This window comes from Budorcas taxicolor, chromosome 1 (genome assembly GCF_023091745.1).
Source record: "Budorcas taxicolor isolate Tak-1 chromosome 1, Takin1.1, whole genome shotgun sequence".
Taxonomy (NCBI): Eukaryota; Metazoa; Chordata; class Mammalia; order Artiodactyla; family Bovidae; genus Budorcas; species Budorcas taxicolor.
In genome coordinates, this window is record NC_068910.1 from 53,059,662 (window position 1) to 53,080,996 (window position 21,335).

Consider the following 21,335-nt stretch of genomic DNA (forward strand, 5'->3'; position numbering starts at 1 on the left):
TCAAGAGGGTCTTTAGTTCCTCTTCATTTTCTGCCATAAGGGTGGTGTCATCTGCATATCTGAGACCTACAAGACCTTTTAGAACTAACACCCAAAAAAGAGGTCCTTTTCATTATAGAGGACTGGAATGCAAAAGTAGGAAGTCAAGAAACACCTGGAGTAACAGGCAGCTTTAGCCTTGGAGTACGGAATGAAGCAGGGCAAAGGCTAATAGAGTTTTGCCAAGAGAACGCACTGGTCATAGCAAACACCCTCTTCCAACAACACAAGAGAAGACTCTACACATGGACATCACCAGATGGTCAACACTGAAATCAGATTGATTATATTCTTTGCAGCCAAAGATGGAGAAGCTCTATACAGTCAGCAAAAACACGACTGAGAGCTGACTATGGCTCAGATCATGAACTCCTTTGGCCAAAGTCAGACTTAAATTGAAGAGAGTAGGGAAAACCACTAGACCATTCAGGTATTCAAATCCCTTATGATTATACAGTGGAAGTGAGAAATAGATTTAAGGGCCTAGATCTGATAGACAGAGTGCCTGATGAACTATGGACGGAGGTTCGTGACATTGTACAGGAGACAGGGATCAAGACCATCCCCATGGAAAAGAAATGCAAAAAAGCAAAATGGCTATCTGAGGAGGCCTTACAAATAGCTATGAAAAGAAGAGAAGTGAAAACCAAAGGAGAAAAGGAAGGATATAAGCATATGAATGCAGAGTTCCAAAGAAAAGCAAGAAGAGATAAGAAAGCCTTCCTCAGCAATCAGTGCAAAGAAATAGAGGAAAACAACAGAATGGGAAAAACTAGAGATCTCTTCAAGAAAATTAGAGATACCAAGGGAACATTTCATGCAAAGATGGGCTTGATAAAGGACAGAAATGGTATGGACCTAACAGAAGCAGAAGATATTAAGAAGAGGTGGCAAGAATACACAGAAGAACTGTACAAAAAAAGATCTTCACTACCCAGATAATAACGATGGTGTGATTACTCACCTAGAGCCAGACATCCTGGAAGGTGAAGTCAAGTGGACCTTAGAAAGCATCACTTTCAGGATAGCATTCAATAAATTACATGCGACATTCAATGCTTTATTGTAAAATAGACTGTTAGATGATCTTACCCAACTGTAGGCTAATGTAAATGTTTAGAGCATGTTTAAGATAGCCTGGGCCAAGCTCTTGGAGAAGGCGATGGCCCCCCACTCCAGTACTCTTGCCTGGAAAATCCCATGGATGGAGGAGCGGGGTAGGCTGCAGTCCATGGGGTCGCGAAGAGTCGGACACGACTGAGCGACTTCATTTTTACTTTTCACTTTCATGCATTGGAGAAGGAAATGGCAACCCACTCCAGTGTTCTTGCCAGGAGAATCCCACGGACGGGGCTGCCGTCTATGGGGTCACAAAGTCGGACACGACTGAAGCGACTTAGCAGCAGTAGCAGCAGGCTAAGGTCTGATGTTCAGTAGGCTATGTGTATTATATGCATTTTTTACTTACCATATTTTCAACGTATTACAAGTTTGGGGGGATATAACCCCCATTGTAAGTTGAGGAAGGTCTATAATTATATAAAGCAATAACAGTAATACTCAACACTAAAAAATGGCATGTAAGTCAGGAAGTGTTTGAAGTATGTTAATACATTGTATTTTAAGTTGTGTTGTTGGGAAAGAGGGTAAAAGAAACATTAAATTTTAATAAATCAAAGAAGCATGTTATAACCTCTGGAGTAACCACTAAAATCATTCACAAAAAAGTCACATATTGTATGATTCCATCTATATGAAATAACTAGAATAGACAAGTCTTTTGAGATAAAAAGCAAATTAGTATTTGGTTAAGGTGGTAGGGGGAATGAATTGAAGGGAAATGGCAAGTGACCTAATGAGAACAGGGTTTCTCTGGGGATGACAAAAATGTTCTAAAATTGCAAGAATGGTTATGCAACTCTCTGCACTGAAAACTACTGAATTATATACTTTAAACAGGCGAATTGTATGTTATGTTAATTATCTCAATAAAAATATATAACTATAAAATTAAAAAAAAAGAATTATAAAAGGAAATGTAACTTCCAAACCAATACAGAAGAAGAGATTGCTGAAAAGGAATTCAAACAATCAAAATCTGGAAAAGAAAAGAGGAAGAAAGAATGGGCAGGACTAATAGAAATATGGCAGATTTAAATTCAAAGAGATATGTGATTAAATTAAGTGAATATGATGCTCTGATTAGAAAACAAGGACCACCACCTCCTAACCTGTTGGTGGGAATGTAAGTTAGTACAGCCACTCTGGAGAACAGTGTGGAGGTTCCTCAAAAAAAGTAAAAACAAGAGCTGCCATATGATCTAGCAACCCCATTCCTGGGCATATATCCCCAGAAAACCATAATTTGAAAATCAGGATACACCCTAGTGTTCAGTGCAACACTGTTCACAGTAGTCAAGCCATGAATGCAATCTAAATGTCCGTCAACAGGGGAATGGGTAAAGAAGTGGGACATGTAGGCAATGAAATACTACTCAGCATAAAAAAGAAACAGCACCTTTGGCAGCAATATGGGTGGACCTAGAGATGACCATACTAAGTGACAAAGTCCAACAGAGGAAGGCAAATACCATATGATGTCACTCGTATGTGGAGCCTAATTTTAAAAAGATACAGACTTCCCTGGTGCTCCAGTGGTTAAGAATCTGCCTGCCAATGCAGGAGACATGGGTTCAATTCCTGGCCCAGGAAGATTCCAGATGCTGCAGGGCAACTGAGCCTGTGTGCCACGCTACTGAGCCCACGTGCCGCAACCACGGATTCCACTCTCAAGAGCCTGTGCGCCACAAGGGGAGCCACTGCAATTAGACGCCCATATACTACAAACAGAGAGCAGCCCCACTCTCCACAGCTCGAGGAAGCCTGCACACAGCAGCAAAGACCCAGTGCAGCCGAAAACAGATAAGCATTCTTAAAAGATACGAATGAACTTATTTACAAAACATAAACAGACCCAGCTGCAGCTCTTTCCTCCCTTTCTACCTCCATCACCCGTTCATCCACCTCTGTGCCAGATAGCTACTGATCAGGTTTCTGACACCTGAGGCTAATTTGTATTTCATATAAATGGAGTCATACAGCATATGCTCTTTTTCTGACCCCTTTCACTCAAAAATTATTTTGATATTCATCTATAGTTTATGTTATTAATGGTTCATTGTTTTTTTACTGCTAAATAATATTTGACTGCATCAAGTATGCTGCAATTTATTTATCCATACACTTCCTGATAGGCATTTGGCTTGTTTCCATTTTTGTTCTGTAACAAATAAACCTGTTGTGAACATTTATGTACAAGCTTTTCTATGAATGTGTGTTTTCATTTATGTTAGGAAGTACATAGATGTGCTGTGTGTCTACATCATACAGCACAAATGAAAAAAGAAAAAGAAAACAAGAACCATCAGGTGGATTTTAAAAAATTCTATTTGTTGATTTAAGTGATACCCCTAAACAAATCATGGGACAAAAATAAATTATAATGGAAATTTATATATATGTGGAAATGAATGATGTTAAAATATAACAGGGACTTCTCTGGCAGTCCAGTTGTTAAGACTCGATGCTCCTAATCCAGGGGGCATGGGTGCCATCCCTCTTGGAACTAAGGTCCTACATGCCACACTGCGTGGCCAAAAATTATATATATATGTGTATGTGTGTGTATATATATATACACACACATACACATATGTGCACACACATACATGGACACACATATATAGCACACCCAAACTCATGAGATGCTACTAGAACTATACCTGGAGGAAAATGCATTAAATGCTTTAACAAAAACATTAAATGCTTCTGTTGAAAAGGAAAGAGTCTGAAGGTTCAGGAACTAATAACGATCTATCTTAAGAAATCTGAAAAGAACAGCAAAACAAACCCATCCCCCCAAAAGAAGGGAGCTAATAAAGAGCAGAATTTTATGAAATAAAAAACAAGCATATACTGGAAGAGATCAGCAATGTATTTTACCTGAAACTTGAATCAATTTATGTGACCTGAACTCAAGCATCACCTACAACTTCCTGCTTTTAGACCGATCTCTGGGAAGAGTATTGATACTTTCAGCCAAAATTCCCGAATCAGAAAAATATTTGCTGATTCAGAGCTGATGGCAGAGGAGAGTTCTTTTCCAGTTTTGGTTAGCTCTCCTAACCCACTGTTGTCTTTGTTTCAGGACGACTGTGTGCAGCAAGGGGAGGGGTGAGCAGCAAGCCGTGCGAGCTGTCGATGTGAGGGTTGAAAGCAGCCCGGTTCCTGGGGGTACCTACAACGCGCTGTGTATTAAGGATGAAGGTCAGTGCCGGAGCCTCTGCAAAGGTTTTGGAGGGTGTGTTTGTGGGGGTTGACCTTTTGGTTGTGTTCTATTAGAAGCCAACTTTACGATGAGGATTCACTGAACATTGTGAATCAGGCTTCTGAAGAAAAGCCAGTGGGGCAGTGGGGACAGGGAAAGGAAGGGGGCCAGAAGGGGGGAACACTAATCAATGTCCACAGGGCTTGGGAGGTGGGGAGTAACTCTGGTGCAGTCCTGCAGGGGCTCTCTGGAGACAGTGCCCACAGGTCATCATGGGATTCCTGATCAGGAGCAAGAGCAGGGCTATCTATACCACTGCTTCTGTCAGTCACTGGGTAAGGGCTGCTTCAGGGAGCTGTAAATTCCCAGACTCTTCTGGATTTCAGTGTGCTCAAAGCGTTCCAATAGGCAAGCCAACCTCCAACAGAGATGCACAGATGCCTACCTAGAGCCCCCGTCCATGGACCCCTGACAGCATCTGCTACAGCTGCTGATACTGCTTGCCCTTCACTCTGCCTTCATGGTGGAAATTTTTCTACGAAGAAAAAAAAAATTTTTTTTTCCCTGAAAAGAAATTTATAGGGTTTAGGAAACTGCTCCTAGAAAGGAAAATTGGACTTTCTTATGGGAAATCAGCTGAATGATGAGGAGAAAACCATAAGGGAGTCTCCAGGGCCGCGTATCATGAGCCCTGGGAAAAGGACACCTTCACTGTCAGAAATTCACGCCACTGAAAGCGAATGTCCGTGCACAGCGGGAGAAAGCAAGCTGCTTACTCATCAGTCATAGACATCACCACAGCTACTGCCTGGCTGCACAGTGTTCTCACCTGGGAAGTTTTAAGAAATACTGAGGCCTGAGGGTCAGCCCTAGAGATTCAGATACAAATGCTGTGGACGTTGGGGCTTTTTAAAGCTTCCCTAGGGGTTCCCAGCTGGCTCTAGAGGTAAAGAACCTGCCTGGCAGTGCAGGAGATGTTAAGAGATGCAGGTTCAATCCCTGGGTCAGGAAGATCCCCTGGAGGAGGACATGGCAACTCACTCCAGTATTCTTGCCCAGAGAATCCCATGGACAGAGGAGCTTGGCAGGTCGCTTAGAGTCGGACACAACTGAAGTGACTTAGCGTGCACGCACACACTCAGTGGTTATAAGACATAACCCAAGTTGGAGAAATACTTCACTAGTGCAGTTTCCCAAAGCTCTTTGATGGTGAGCAATACCAGATGAACATACTAGAAATACAAATCCTCAGGCTACATCCCAGAGGCACCAAATCCCAGTCTTCAGGGAAGGGGGTCAGAGGAGTTGACAAAGCAAAGGGCCACAGCGGGGATTTCCCTGGTGGTCCGGTGGGCTGAGACTCAGCACTCTCAATGCAGGGGGCTCTGGTTGGATCCCTGGTCAGGGAACTAGACCCCACATGCTACAACTAAGAGTTCACAAGCCAAAACTAAAGATCCTGTGTGCCGCAACTAAGGCCTGGAGCAGCCAAATAAAGAAATACATATATGTATTTTTTTAAAAAGAGCCACAGTGAACCCTACAGCCCCGGCTGGTGCCTGTTAGATGTGTCTTGGTGGTAGATTTCTCTGCTGCTACGGCATCTCCCTCCAGAAAAGATTCTACATCTGTTGGCTGCAGTCAAATGACTGAACGACGTGCCCTGGAAAGGTCTGGGGAGAACAATACCCGTGGTTTGTTTTTAAACCGCATAAGTAAATGAAAATGATCTTTTGAATCTCAGACCGAGGCAGAGGTTCAGATCTCTGAGGGAGACAGGACAGAGCTAAAAGAAAGCCAGCGTGACCTTTCTTTCGTGATCTCAATGGAGATGCAGGCCTTCTGAGTCTGAGCTCTTTCCCCTGATGAACAACGGGTATCTGCTATCCTTTGCTGTGGAACATACCATCCATGGGAGAAGGAAATGGCAACCCACTCCAGTATTCTTGCTTGGAGAATCCCAGGGACAAAGGAGCCTGGTGGGCTGCGGTCTATGGGGTCGCACAGAGTCAGACACGACTGAAGCAACTTAGCAGCAGCAGCAGCAGCATACCATCCATAAATGTAGTGGCTTAAAGCAACAACCCTTTGTTTAGTTCACTGTTTGGGGGATGGGGTGACAGCAATCTGTGTTTCTTTGCTGGGCTCAGCCAGGCTTATTCATGAGTCCACCATCAGCTGCTGGGTGGGGGCCTTGCTTCTGGATGTTGGTTGGCTGTTGACTGGGGTGATGGGGGCCACTGATCATCCAACCACGTGTTCTGCACCATCCGAAAGGAAATCCTGGGCCTTCCACCTCACAGGCCCAGGTTGTGTGTCTGTGAGTGTGTGCCTCACTGTCCACAGCTGTAGTGCAGGAAGAAGCCAGAGGTTGGAGATACCTGTTCACATCCTATAGGGCACCAAGCTAAAACCCATAAGTGTGACTCTAAAACCGGGTTCTTGTCAAACCGATGAGATGTGTCTCCTGATATCTTGCACTCTAAGGAGCACAATTTGATTTCAGTAGCCAAAAATGCATACCTTGAATCTGATCATGAAGAGACAGTAATCAGACTCAAACTGAGAACCATCATACAGAATGACTGGCCTACAGGCTTTCCAAAACATCAAAGGCGAGAAAGATAAAGAAGGGCGAGGGAACTGTTTTGAATTAAAATAGACTAAAAAGACTTGACGGGCTTCCCTGGTGGCTCAGAGGTTAAAGCGTCTGCCTCTAATGTGGGAGACCTGGGTTTGATCCCTGGGTCAGGAAGATCCCCTGGAGAAGGAAATGGCAACCCACTCGATCCCCCTGGAGAAGGAAATGGCAACCCACTCCAGTATTCTTGCCTGGAGAATCCCATGGACGGAGGAGCCTGGTGGGCTACAGTCCATGGGGTTGCAAAGAGTCGGACACGACTAAGCGACTTAATTTTCACTTTTCTTTCAAAAAGACTTGACAACAAAATGCAGTTTGTGATCCTGGATCAGCGGAAACAGCTATAATTGATGAAGTCTGAATATGGATTATGAATTAGACAGTAGTGTTGTGTCAGGGCTTAAGTTCTCTAACTTTGGTAACTATACTGCAGTTATGCAAGAGAATATCCTTGTGCTTGGAAATGTGTACTAAGGTTTTTGGGGACAAAGGGACATCACATCTACAAATCATTCTCAAGTGGTGGAGAAAGGGATTACAGATACACATATATACATATTTGTACATGTATATATACACAACCATGCAGCCAGGAAATTAAAAGATGCTCACTCCTTGGAAGGAAAGCTATGAGAAATCTAGACAGCGTCTTAAAAAGCAGAGACATCACTTTGCTGATCAAGGTCCATCTAGTCAAAGCTATGGTTTTTCCAGTAGTCATGTATGGATATGAGAGCTGGGCCATGAAGAAGACTCAACACCGAAGAATGGATGCTTCTGAATTGCAGTGCTGGAGAAGACTCTTGAGAGTCCCTTGGACAGCAAGAAGATCAAACCAGTCAACCCTAAAGGAAATCAACCCTGAATATTCATTGGAAGAACTGATGCTTTAGCTGAAGCTCCAATCCTTTGGCTACCTGATGCAAAGAGGCAGCCCAATGGAAAAGACCCTGACACTGAAAAAATTGAAGGCAGAAGGAGATGGAGGCAGCAGGGGATGAGACAGTTATATAGCATCACCAACTCAACGTGCATGAATTTGAGCAAACTCCAGGGGATAGTGGAGGATAGAGGAGCCTGACATGTTGCAATCCATGGGGTCACAAAGAGTTGGACATGACTCAGCAATTGAACAACAAAGCCTACACATATATGTATGTGTGTATGTATATATGATATATATTTTCTCTATATATAGGTATCGATATACATATCTATATCTATCTAAAGAATGATAAAGCAAATGGCACAAAATGAAAACACATTAGTAAATGTGGATAAAGCATTTATGGGAGTTCCTTATTCTTAGAATTTCTCTGTAACTTTGCGATTATATGTAAATGAAAATTTCCCCTCAAAAGGTCTACATACTCCTCCCAAAACAACAAAAACAATAGGGAAGCACAAAAGAAAACCAAAAAAAAAAACCAAAACTGAAGCAAATTCATGACGTTTGTCAGCTTATGTGAGGACTGCTGCCACTTTAGCAGAGTGAGCTCTGTGTGGGGATCTTTGAATCACAGTGCTTGAGCCCTGCACCGCAGGGCAATTTTCTGGAGCCTAGCCTGCCCACCCCCATCACCTCCAGACCAACAGGGAGAGGCTTAGGTGGGAAAATCTGGGCTCAGGAATGCATGCTGAGGCGGGATTGGGGTCAGATGGATGCTGTTTCTTGGGCCTTCCAGGAAAGCAGGATGGGTTCCCCAAGTTTTCCTTAGAGAGCTCTGTCCCTGATCCTCTGCCTTTGGCCCTTTAGAAAGAGCATGTAAACCACTCCCATACGGCCCCCCACTTTTCCCTGGTTGGAACCATGTAGACAGTCAACAAGAGATTATCATACTAAGCGAGGTAAGTCACACAAAGACGAATACCGTATGATATCACTTACATGTGGAATTTAAACTTTGATACAAACGAGCTTCTTTACAAAACAGAAACAGATTCTCAGACCTAGAAAACAAACCCGTGGTTACCAAAGGGGAAGAGGGGTGGGAGAGAGGTAAATTAGGGGTTATTAGCACATACAGACTACTGTGTGTGTGTTTGTATATATATGTGTGTATACATCATGGAATCACTTGGCTGGACACCAGAAACTAACACAGCATTGTAAGTCAACTATACTGCAGTTAAAAACAAAAAATCAAAAACAAGGGAAAATCGGTGTGCCGAAGGAAGGTGGTGGGAAGCGAGAAGCGGCTCCTGGGGAGTGCACATGGGGTCTCTTCAGCAGAGCCCGGGTGCAGCATCACCTCTAAAGGTTGCCTTTTTCCTAAAGATGCTTCACGACACTTAGCCCTGGGCTGCCACTTCTCAGCAAGACAGGGAGAATGAAGGGCGCTCGCTCCAAAAACGGCAGACCTGTGCCTCACAAGCCCCGAAGGCAAACAGAGCCTGTGGCACGTGCAGGCAGCTTCCTCCTGTGTGTCTTTTTTTGAACTAAAGCTCACCATGAATGTAGACGTTTCTGCTTCCTTCCACTATTTGTGTTTCACTGACAGTGAATTTCCAGCCCTGTGGTGATCTCACTTAAACTAATAAGGGAAGTTATTTTTAACCAACTGGATGCTGATTAAATGAGCTGGCTCCACTTGGGTTCTCCGGCTTTGCTTCTCTTGGCAGGTTGTTTGTGGGGTCAATGGTGTGGGGTCTGGAGGATTCAAGTCCCCTCTCACCTTCTCCCTGTTGCACCCCAAGGCTTACTTGGGGTGTGCTTCTCTTTCTCCCCCTCCAAGCTAGGGCTGGCCTGGCTGCTCTCTCCACCAGCCCACCTCATTCTCTTAGCACTGCATTCCACCCTCCACTGCACACGCTACTCCTGCCTGTATTTCCCATAAAAACAGAAATGGAATGATCTCTTCGTTAATGTCTTCAGACAGAGAACTTTCAGGGCAAGCAAGAATTTTTGAGAACAGCTAATTCCCAGGTCTACCTGCAGAGGGGTTGTGCCTCCAGGTGGGATTTGGGGAAATTCTCCAGTGGTGATGGGAGACTGAGACCAAAAAATCGCAATACTTGGAGCAGCTGATAGAACTTATCCAGTTTAGGGTCTCCCAAGGGAGTGTGGAAAATTCTGTACTCATTACCAGTTGGCACTGGCCAATTGTTAATTTATTTGTCTAGGGTAATGCAAAGCAGTGCTCAGACTTACAAGTGCTTTCAATGGATAGATAGATACACAGACACACAGACTGTTGGATGGATGGGTGGATGGCTGAGTGGACAGAGAGACAGATGAATGGATGGGTAAATGAGTAGATAGATGATAGGTAGATATGGATAAATTGAAGATAGATAGATGGATTGTTGGATGGATGGATAGATGAATGGAGAGATAGATGAATAGATCGATGACAGGTAGACAGATAGCTGGATGGGTGGGTGGATGGATGGATGAATGGATAATTAGAGAGAAAGATGAGTGGATAGACAGATAGAGATAGAGGACTTTTTCACCCTTCAAGGAGTTGACAGTGTAATGATAAGGAAGAGCCGAATGACACAAAGGAGGAGGATATAGGGAGACGTCCTGAGGTGGTGGCAATTGAGGTGGAATTTCACGGGGATTGTGGTTAGGGAAAGGAGGAGAGGATACTCCACACAGAGAACAGCCGGAGCACGGGCCAGACGAGGACCTTCAGACAGACAGGACAGTGGTTCCGGGGAGACGAGCTCTGGGTGAGCCCTAGTCCTAGTGCTTCAGAGAATGAACTGGGCTTGGAACATCCCTGAGGGCATCCCATCCCTGCTGGGCAAGCCTGAGGAGGCTGCAGAGGGCAGCCCAGATAATCCTATCGTAGTTGGGATTCCCAACTTGATCTATAGATTCAGTGCAATCTCAGTCATAATTCTAAGCAAATTACTTTGTGGATATGAACAAACCAATTCTGTAATTTGTAAGGAGAGACAAAGACTCAGAATAGCTCACTCATTATTGAAGAACAAGGTTGAAGAACTGACATGATGACTTCCAGACTGGCATTAAGATGCAGAAGCCAGGACCGTGTGGTACTGGTGAAAGAAAAGACAAATATCCGTGGAAACCAATAGCCCAGAAATAGACCCACATAAATGTAGTTGACTGATCTTTGACAAAGGAGCAAACGCTAGTCTTTTAAACATAGATGCTGGGACAACGGAACATCCACGTGCAAAAGAAAAGAGTCTAGACCCAGACCTCACACCTTCACAAAGTTTAACTCAAAGTGGATCATGGACCTAAGTGTAAAATGCAAAACTACAAAAGTCTTAGAAGATAATACAGGTGAAAACCTAGAGACCATGTGTACAGTGATGGCTTTTTCAAGACAACACCAGCGGTACAATCTGTGAAAGAAATCACTGATAAGCTGGACTCCCTTAAAGTTAAAAATTTAAGCTTTGCAGAAGACTATCCAGGGAATGAAAAGACAAGCCACAGACTGCGGAAGTTCTTTGCAAAAGACATATCTACTGAAGACTCTCATGCAAAATATACAAAGTGAAGTGAGAGTCGTTCAGTCATGTCCGACTCTTTGCGACCCCACAGACTATACAGTCCTTGGAATTCTCCAGGCCAGAATGCTCGAGTGGGTAGCTGTTCCCCTTCTCCAGGGGATCTTCCCAAGCCAGGGATCGAACCGAGGTTTCCCGCATTGCAGGCAGATTCTTTACCAGCTGAGCTTACCCGAGAAGCCCTAAAATATACAAAGAACTCTTGAAATTCAATATTAAGAAAATGAACAACTCAATTACAGAAGACACAAAAGGCATTTCCCTGATGGTCCAGTGATTAAGACTCCGTGCTCTGAATGCATGAGGCTTGAATTCAATCCCTGGTCAGGGAACTGGATCCCACATGCTGCAACTCAAACCCAGTGCAGCCAGATAAATAAAAAATAAATATTAAAAAAATATGCAAAAGACCCAGACAGATACCTCACTAGAGAAGATATACAGATGGCAAGCAAGCATATGAAAAATTGCTCCATGTCATATGTCATCAGGGAAAGGCAAATTAAAACAACGAGATACAACTACACCTCTAGTAAAGTGGCCAAAATTCAGAACACTGATGACACCAGACAGTGGCGGGGATGTGGAGCAACAGGAACTCTCATTCCTTGCCAATGGGAATGCAAACTGACACACCCCTTTGGAAGACAGTTTGGCAGGTTCTTACCAAGCTAAACATCTTTTACCATGCGATCCGGCAGTCACAGTCCTTGATATTTACCCAAATTAGCTGAAAACTTTGTTGTTTAGTTGCTCAGTTGTGTCCAACTCTTTGTGACCCCATGGACTGTAGCTTTCTAGGCTCCTCTGTCCATGGGATTCTCCAGGCAAGAATACTGGAGTGGGTTGCCATGTCCTCCTCCAGGGGATCTTCCCAGCTCACGGATAGAACCGTCTCCCCCGTCTCCTGCATTGCAGGTGGATTCTCTACTGCTGAGCCATGAGGAAGGCTTAGCTGAAAACTTCAGTTCACACAAAAACCTGTACATGAATGTTTAGAGCATTTTTGACAATTTTCATAATTGTTAAAACTTGGAAGGAACTGTGATGTCTCTTCGGTAGGTGAATGGATAAATAAACCGTGGCACCGCCAGACAATGGAATATCATTCAGTGCTCAGGAGAAATGAGGGGACTTCCCTAGTGGTCCAGTGGTTAAGATTCTGTACTCCCCATGCAGGGGGCCTGGGATCGATCACTGGTCAGGAAACTAGATCTAAGACGGGCACAGCCAAATAAATGAATAAATAAGAACAAGTTATTAAAAGAAGTGAGCTATCAAGCCATGAAAAGACATGAAAGAGACTTAAATGCATATTATGAAATGAAAGAAGCCAGTCTCAAGAGGCTTCCTACTACATGATTCCAACTAAATGACATTCTAGAGAGAGCAAAACTAAGGGGACAGTAAAAGGATTGATGGTTGCCTGGAGTTAGGAGCAACGAACAGACGAAGCACAGAGGATTTTTAGGGCAGTGAAACGATTTTGTGTAATACTACAATGGTGGATATATGTAATTACACATTGCTCAAAACCCATAGAATGTGGAACACCAAAAGTGAACGCATAGGTAACCGTGGACTGTGTGTGATAATGACATGTACGCTCATCAGTTGTAATGAACATACCACTGTGGTCCATGCTGTGCCTGGTGGAGAAATCTCTGAACCTGTACCTTCCACTCAATTTTGCTGTGAACCTAAACCAGCTCCAAAAATTAGTTTTGTTTTTTTTTTTAAAGCAGGGACTCAGTAATAAATATTCAGTTCAGTTCAGTTGCTCAGTCGTGTCCAACTCTTTGCAACCCCATGGACTGCAGCACGCCAAGCTTCCCTGTCCATCACCAACTCCTGGAACTTACTCAGACTCATGTCCATTGCGTCAGTGATGCCATCCAACCATCTCATTTCTCTATCATCCCCTCCTCCTCCCGCCTTCGATCTTTCCCAGCATCAGGGTCTTTTCCAATGAGTCAGTTCTTCGCATCAGGTGGCCAAAGTACTGGAGTTTCAGCTTCAGCATCAGTCCTTCCAATGAATATTCACGACTGATTTCCTTTAGGATTGGCTGGTTGGATCTCCTTGCAGTCCAAGGGACTCTCAAGAGTCTTCTGCAATACCACAGTTCAAAGGCATCAATACTTCGGCGCTCAGCTTTCTTTATAGTCTGACTCTCACATCAATACATGATTATTGGAAAAATCATAGCTTTGACTAGATGGACCTTCGTTGGTAAAGTAAGGTCTCTGCTTTTTAATATGCTGTATAGTTTAGTCATAGCTTTTCTTCCAAGGAGCAGGAGTCTTTTAATTTCATGGCTGCAGTCACCATCTGCAATGACCAATCTAACCCATTTATGGGCTTTCCCAATGGCTCAGCAGTAAAGAATCCACCTGCCAATGCAGGAGATGTGGGTTTGATTTCTGGGTTAGGCAGATGCCCTGGAGGAGGGCATGGCCACCCACTCCAGTATTCTTGCCTGGGAAATCCCATGGACAGAGGAGCCTGGTGGGCTGCAGTCCATGGGGTTGCAAAGAGTCAGACAGGTCTAAGCACACACATGCACACACATACACACACATACAGATGCACAGACACATACACATATATAATTGTCTTTGTGTGTGCTGTAATGTAAATGTTGTTGAGTCACTAAGTCCTGTCTGACTCTTAGCGACCCCATGGACTGCAGCCTGCCAGGCTCCTCTGTCCGTGGGATTTCCCAGGCAAGAATACTGGAGTGGGTTGCCATTTGCTACTCCAGGAGATCTTCCCAACCCAGGGATTGAATCTGCTTCTCTTAGTCTCCTGCATTGGCAGAAGTGTGTTACTCCTTGGAAGAAAAGTTATGACCAACCTAGACAGCATATTCAAAAGCAGAGACACTACTTTGCCGACTAAGGTCCGTCTAGTCAAGCCTATGGTTTTTCCTGTGGTCATGTATGGATGTGAGAGTTGGACTGTGAAGAAGGCTGAGCACCGAAGAATTTATGCTTTTGAACTGTGGTGTTGGAGAAGACTCTTGAGGGTCCCTTGGACTGCAAGGAGATCCAACCAGTCCATTCTGAAGGAGATCAACCCTGGGATTTCTTTGGAAGGAATGATGCTAAAGCTGAAGCTCCAGTACTTTGGCCACCTCATGAGAAGAGTTAACTCATTGGAAAAGACTCTGATGCTGGGAGGGATTGGGGGCAGGAGGAGAAGGGGACGACTGAGGATGAGATGGCTGGAAGGCATCACTGACTCGATGGACTGAGTCTGAGTGAACTCCGGGAGTTGGTGATGGACAGGGAGGCCTGGCGTGCTGTGGTTCATGGGGTCGCAAAGAGTCGGACACGACTGAGCGACTGAACTGAACTGAACTCCAGATCTTCCCAACCCAGGGACTGAATCTGCTTCTCTTAGTCTCCTGCATTGGCAGCAGTGTTCTTTACTGCTAGTGCTCCCTGGGAAACACTTTATATCTGTATCTGCATTTATTTGTAAAAACCAGACTGGTAGCAGGGTTATCTTCAGGGTCAAGGTTGGGGGAAGGGAGAGGCAACTTCTATTCTATAGTTTGTAACAGTTTGAAAGTGAAAGTGAAAGTGAAGTCACTCGGTCGTGTCTGACTCTTTGCGACTCCATAGACTGTAGCCCGCCAGGCTCCTCCATCCATGGGATTCTCCAGGCAAGAGTACTGGAGTGGGTTGCCATTCCCTTCTCCAGGGGATTTCCCGACCCAGGGATCGAACCCAGGTCTCCCACATTGTAGGCAGATGCTTTACCATCTGAGCCACCAGGGAAATCTGAGTTTAGTATTTGTCAAAGAGCATCTACCATCTATATAAATAAGGCAAAAAGAACTTGCTGCTGGGCATTGCCTCTGGTCCTGTTGCCTGGCAGTTTAAAAATACAAAGCTATATTGGAGCGCACACAATTCAGTCAACATCTGAGTGCCTGCTTTATCTGAGCCAGGCACTCGACCAGGTGTGGGGGATGCCAGGGTGAAGGTGATCTCCGTTAAGGGTGCAGGCAGCACCCGTGAGGGAAGAGGGGGTCGCTTTTTCGGTTTTTTATTTCTCTCAGGGTGAAAAAGTTCTGCAGAGTTTGGGGAAACTTACTGTGCTTCCTTGTCCGCAGAGAAGCCGTGTGGAGACCCGCCCTCGTTCCCACACACCATCCTGCAGGGCCGCACCGGCTTGGAGATGGGGGACGAGTTGCTGTACGTGTGCGCCCCAGGCCACGTGACTGGCCAACGCGAAACCGCCTTCACCCTGCTGTGCGACAGCTGCGGGGAGTGGTACGGGCTGGTCCAGGCCTGCGGGAAAGGTAAGCAGGAAGGCAACTCCATGACCGCTGTGTGGATGGCGCCCCTGCGGCCTTGCTCTACCCTCTACGCTGCCCCCTGTGTCTGATTGAAATTATACGGTGGTGGTTTAGTAGCGAAGTCATGTCCAACTCTTACGACCCCATGGACTGTGTCCCGCCAGGCTCCGATGTCCATAATCCAGGCAAGAACACTAGATGGGGTTGCCATTTCCTCCTCCAGGGGATCTTCCCAACCCAGGGATCGAACTCAAGTCTCCTGCATTGGCAGGCGGATTCTTTACCACTGAGCCAGCAGGGAAGCCTGAATGAAATTACAGCTGAGGCTAAAAAGACTCCTGGTGGGCAGAGCTCCACAAACCTGATCTGACTCCCCGAGACGTTCCCCAGTCCCTCAGCAGCATTTACCTGGGGGAGTGAGTCTTCTGCCTCCCACCCCTGCCCAGCCCCTTGGGAATTCTCCCAGCGAATTAAATTTCTCTCTCTCTCCTGTGACTCCTGCACTGTGGACCTCATGCCGACCCTGCATTGCTCCCTGACCTCACAGGTCTCCTCCCTCCCCAGGACTCCTTCAGGGCCACCTTCCTGATGCCCCATGACATCTGAGTACCAAGCGGAAGTTGGCTCTATAGAGGGGGAGGACTCCAGCACCACGATGCTACTGAATTTATAGGGCAGTTTGTCCCCAGGATGCCCAGCAGATCATGCCGTAGATCCGTGATGACACTAGGGTGCTGTCCTGTCTGTGAGCTTCACCCGTGTTGCGGCCTGAGCTGTGGTTTGTTGTGTTCATTGCAGTTCACTCTCCATGGTGTGAACACACTGCCCATGGCTTCTGCTGATGGTCATTTGCCTTGTTCTCACATTCTGATCATCACAAGCTTACGCTGCCATGATTGTTCCCATCTACATCATTCATTTCACACCTGAACACCTTTCTGTTGGCTTTTGGGAGAGGCGTCACCACCCATGGAATAGGTGGGTGTTCAGCTTCTGTGGACGCTGCCAGAGAGTTTCCTAAAGGGTTTTGACCATTTTCCTCTCCCACCAGCTGTGTGGAAGAGTTCTGCTTCAGCATCCTTCCTCACCAAGCTTCAGGAGCGTGAGACTTTCTACCTTTCTGCTAAGCTGGTGACTGCTCCGTCAGATCCATTTCTCTACCCAAGTAGAACCTCTGTCCAACATGTTTGCCCATTTCTCTGATTGACTTGATTAGGCATCTTCCTGGTGGCTCAGATGGTCAAGAATCTGCCTACAATGCAGGACTCCCCGGGTTCAATCCCTGGGTAGGGAAGATCCCCTGGAATAGGGCATGGCAACCGACTCCAGTATTCTTGTCTGGAGAATCCCATGGACGACGGAGGAACCTGGCAGGCTACTCTAGTCTGACTCCAAGAGTTGGATACAGCTGAGGGACTAACACGCATATAATGTAGGATTTCTTCTTTATATAAAACCTTATGTGTTAAAATTTTCTCTCTCACTCTGTGGCTTATGTTTTTCCCCTTGGAGTGTTTTTTGATGAATACTGAGATTTTGTCATTGTTGTCTCAAACTCTCTGTGTGCAACTTTAAATTTTTTTTTTCTGTGTGCAATTTGTAAACAAATTTCTGTTTTTTAGTTATTATAGACTGACAGGTTTTGGTAAACTGCAATAAAAATGAATTAGCATAAAGCTAAAGCAAAGATATTCCAGATATAAATAAAAATAGACCTAAAATTCCCCCATCAAATTGTTAAAAAAACTTCTAAAAACTTCCTACTTGCTTGTCACATTCTCGTAACAAAGTGACAGCCTGGGACAAGTCCTTGAAACACAGTTTGAGCCATTTCCCTGCACTTTCCTCGGTTGCTGGTGTCTTGTGGCAGGCAGGAGCTCCTCCAGTCCTAATGGATTCACCCGTCCGAGAAGAATCAGGCTGAAGACCTGCCTTCCTGTTTGCTGAGGGTGTCACCTCACAGCAGACCCGCGCGCACCCCGAGGTGTGAGTGAGCTGGCTGCATCTCTGGCGCTGTATCATCCCACGAGCCACACCCACCCCGCCAGCGGGCTGTTTACTGGCCCCAGCAGAATGAGCACTATAATGCAGGTCTTGTGTGTCTGAAATGGTGTTTATTTTCTCACCGCAAAGCAGAGTTGTTGGAGCTTTCAGTTGCTGGTCAGGAATTTTGATTTCTACACTTGGCTGAACACACAGACTGTTATGGTTTTCAGTCTCTGTGTCACTGTAAGTGTGCGTTACAAGAACATTGTCACCAGCTATTTGACTCCACCTTTACGTGTTCATTTTTCCAGTGAACTTTTTTGATTTAAGGAGCTTTTTCAAATTGGAGAGGAGTCATCTTGGGCAGGGTGGACCAAACCAGATTTTGGAGTTGGATGTGTCTGACTTTGAACAACAACATGCTTTGTACAACTGCCCGGCCATTCATTCATTCACTCTCTCCCCCTCCCTTCATCTGGCAGGGTCCAAGCTACTGTGTAATCAAGATTGAGCAAAATTGTCCCAACCCTAAAGGTAACTAGTAAACTGAGTGCCTTAGAAGAGACAGAAAAGCCACAGATGATGAGGCAAAAGGCAAAGCTAGAAAATGAGGCTTCATAGAAGGTGAAATTTTAAAGGAAGTGTATGTTTCCAGGTGGAAGAAGTGCTCGAAGGATGTACAGATCCAGTCCATGGACGCTAAAAAGTGTACACTGGCTTCCAAGTATCAGAAGATTCTGGAAGCCTCGTGTTTTCCACGTGTATCTGAGGCATGGAATATACCTAGGCAGCACTGCAGTGATCACAGGAACGAGCTGGAGGGAGGAAGAGAGCCAAGGCAGGCAACTGCTGCTGTTCACCAGGAGGACGTGGGTCAGGTGGGGCGCAAAGGGTGGGGCCGGAGGAGGATCAGGCGCCCAGCGAGGAGGCGAGGTGGCTTTGTTTTGTCTGCCTGCTGGCTGCTGTTATTCTAAGATGGGAAGTACATCACTCAGAACAGGACCTGTGATATGGTCTGAGCCCAGTGGAGCCCAGTGAAGCTCCAATCTTCTGGCCACATGTTCCGAAGAGACGACTCACTGGAAAAGACCCTGAGGCTGGGAAAGATTGAGGGCAGGAAGAGAACTGGGCAACAGAGAATGAGATGGTTGGACGGTATCACTGACTCAATGGACGCTGAGTTTGAGCAAGCTCCGGGAGATGGTGAAGGACAGGGAAGCCTGGTGTGCTGCAGTCCACAGGGCTGCAAAGAGTCAGACCTGACTGAGCGACTGAACATGAAGGGTCCTTCTTTCCCTTTCACTCTTGTGCTGATGGAGGAGGGTATTAGGCCCCCGCACTGAAGGATGTAAAGATTTGTGTGATGCTGGCCTCGTTTCCCCGTGCATTATTGACTCCAGCCCCTGCACAACAGACAGTCAAAGGCAGGCAGCGACTCTAGCTGTCTAATACTTCGGTGAGAAATGAGTCGCCGCCAGCAGGCATCTCAGATTCTGGAGACAGCCGCCGATCCTTCCAGAAAGGCATGGCCCGTGTGGCTTTATGACTCAAGGGAGACCCCGTGGGCAATCAGCTGGTAACTTTCTAACATGTGGCTCCCAGGCCCTCCAGACCTGTGGCCCTGCTGTCTCACCTCCCCAGGGAGCACGTGTCACCTCTGCCCTGGGCTCAGCCACTACCCCTCACTACACATCAGAGCCCCCACCACAGAGCATTTCCTTCTGTTCCCTGTGAGCTGCTGGAGCCCACTCCAAGCCCTCGGCAGAACCTGCTCCAGAGGTTCCTGCCCTTTATTCCCCTCACAACCTCTCCAGATCCAGAGAGCCTCAAGGCTCGGGAACCTTGGAGGTCAAGTGTTAAAAGAACCTGGAGCTCAGATGACTTTGGTCTGAGATTCTAGGGGCTTGGAGGCTCCGGGCTACTAGGAAGACTGTTGCACTCAAATTTGTCTTGTTTGGGCATGTTGAAGACTTGAGTTAGATTCTCTAAAAGCAGAGCCTAATCACACGTAGATGACCTGTTGAGGGGGAGTAAGGGAGGCAGGGAAGGTGAGAGGGGAGGGGTTAAGGATGCAGTCTCAGGTGGATTCTTGCTTTGCCTGATCCCTTGGGGAGCTAGGGAGCATGAACTGCACCATGTGGTCCCACTTGGAAGCACGGGGACCGGCCTGAGCTCCTCTGTTCTAGTCTGTCATTGGCTGCAGGCTGCTGTCCATGGAGGGCAAAATGAAAGTGTTACTCACTCAGTCGTGTCCAACTCTGTGCAACCCCATGGACTGTAGCCCGCCAGGCTCCTCTGCCCATGGAATTTTCCAGGCAAGAATACTAGAGTGGGTTGCCATTCCTTTACTCCAGGGGATCTTCCTGACCGAGGGAATCGAACCCAGGTCTCCTGAACTGCAGGCATCAGGTGGCTTGTAATTAAGGCTCCCATTCCTCCAAGGGCATGCATGTTCATTAGTGTTTTATGAATCTGTAAGAATAAAGATATTTAACTTAGTGTTAGTAATGCCTTATACTGCACATTTTCCCATTTACAGAGTTTTCAAATGTATTATCACACTGACTTCAGAGCTGCTGTAGGCACTAGAAAAAATTATTTGCTATATACTAGATAGGTAAACTGAGGAACAAATAAATTGATAGTATTGAATATATATCAAATACAATTTTGACTTGGGGATATTTAACCTAATGACCTCTGCTACCAATATACTGAATATTAATAGAAATGAAGATTTAGTGATATTCCTCTTCTGTCTTTTTTCATTACTTGGGTTTTCATTAAAACCTTCTTTTTCTCATCACTCATAGAAATTCTCCCTTCTCTAGAGGAAGGGCAGCTGTTGCTTATTAAGGCATCAGTTCAGTAGAGCAGATGTTAAAAAAAAAATGTTTTTAATCCATTAGTAACGTGGGGACTGCCTGAATGGGCGTGATGAAATTTAAACTTTGTGATGGTGGTCACCAACTTGATGGACATGAGGCTGAGCTAGCTCCGGGAGTTGGTGATGGTCAGGGAAGCCTGGCATGCGTGCTGTGGTCCATGTAGTCACAAAGAGTCGGATGTGACTGAGCGACTGAACTGAACTAAATGGTGAGCAGGCGTGAATGCACAGGGGCACATCCACCCAGAGGGGTCAGACAGTAGCTGGTGCAGGAGGGCGCCTCAGCCACACACTAACCACCCAGGTTGTCCGTTCACTGTGACATTAAGGTCCAGCCTCAAGTGGTGATGGTGAGGTCTCTCACTGACGCACAGGGACTTCAGCCTTGACCATCAACCTGAAGGGTGGGGGCTTAACTGCCATTTTTTCCCTCCTCTGTGTTGGTACTTCTCTAGTTTTGGGTCCTAGAGTCCAGGGTTGGGTCTGGCCATTTTGTTTTCCCTTCTATCTGAATCCACACATCTTCTTGGTTTACGTTCCCAGTTGGGCAGCACAGAACATCCGTCCTACTTCTCTAATGTTCTCAGTGTTAGTCGCTCAGTCGTGTCTGACTCTTTGTGACCCCAGGGACGGTAGCCCACCAGGCTCCTCT

At 45.9% G+C, this 21,335-nt stretch overlaps 1 protein-coding gene across 1 annotated transcript in view; it reads left to right on the forward strand.

The window, feature by feature from the left end:
• The window catches only part of SUSD5 (sushi domain containing 5), a 44,986-nt gene that overhangs the window by 15,196 nt on the left and 8,455 nt on the right, over nt 1–21,335 (forward strand). The window contains exons 3-4 of the mRNA XM_052649524.1: nt 4,247–4,365; nt 15,625–15,813. Of these exons, the coding sequence (XP_052505484.1) occupies nt 4,247–4,365; nt 15,625–15,813 (308 nt within the window). The remainder of the gene's footprint in view (nt 1–4,246; nt 4,366–15,624; nt 15,814–21,335) is intronic.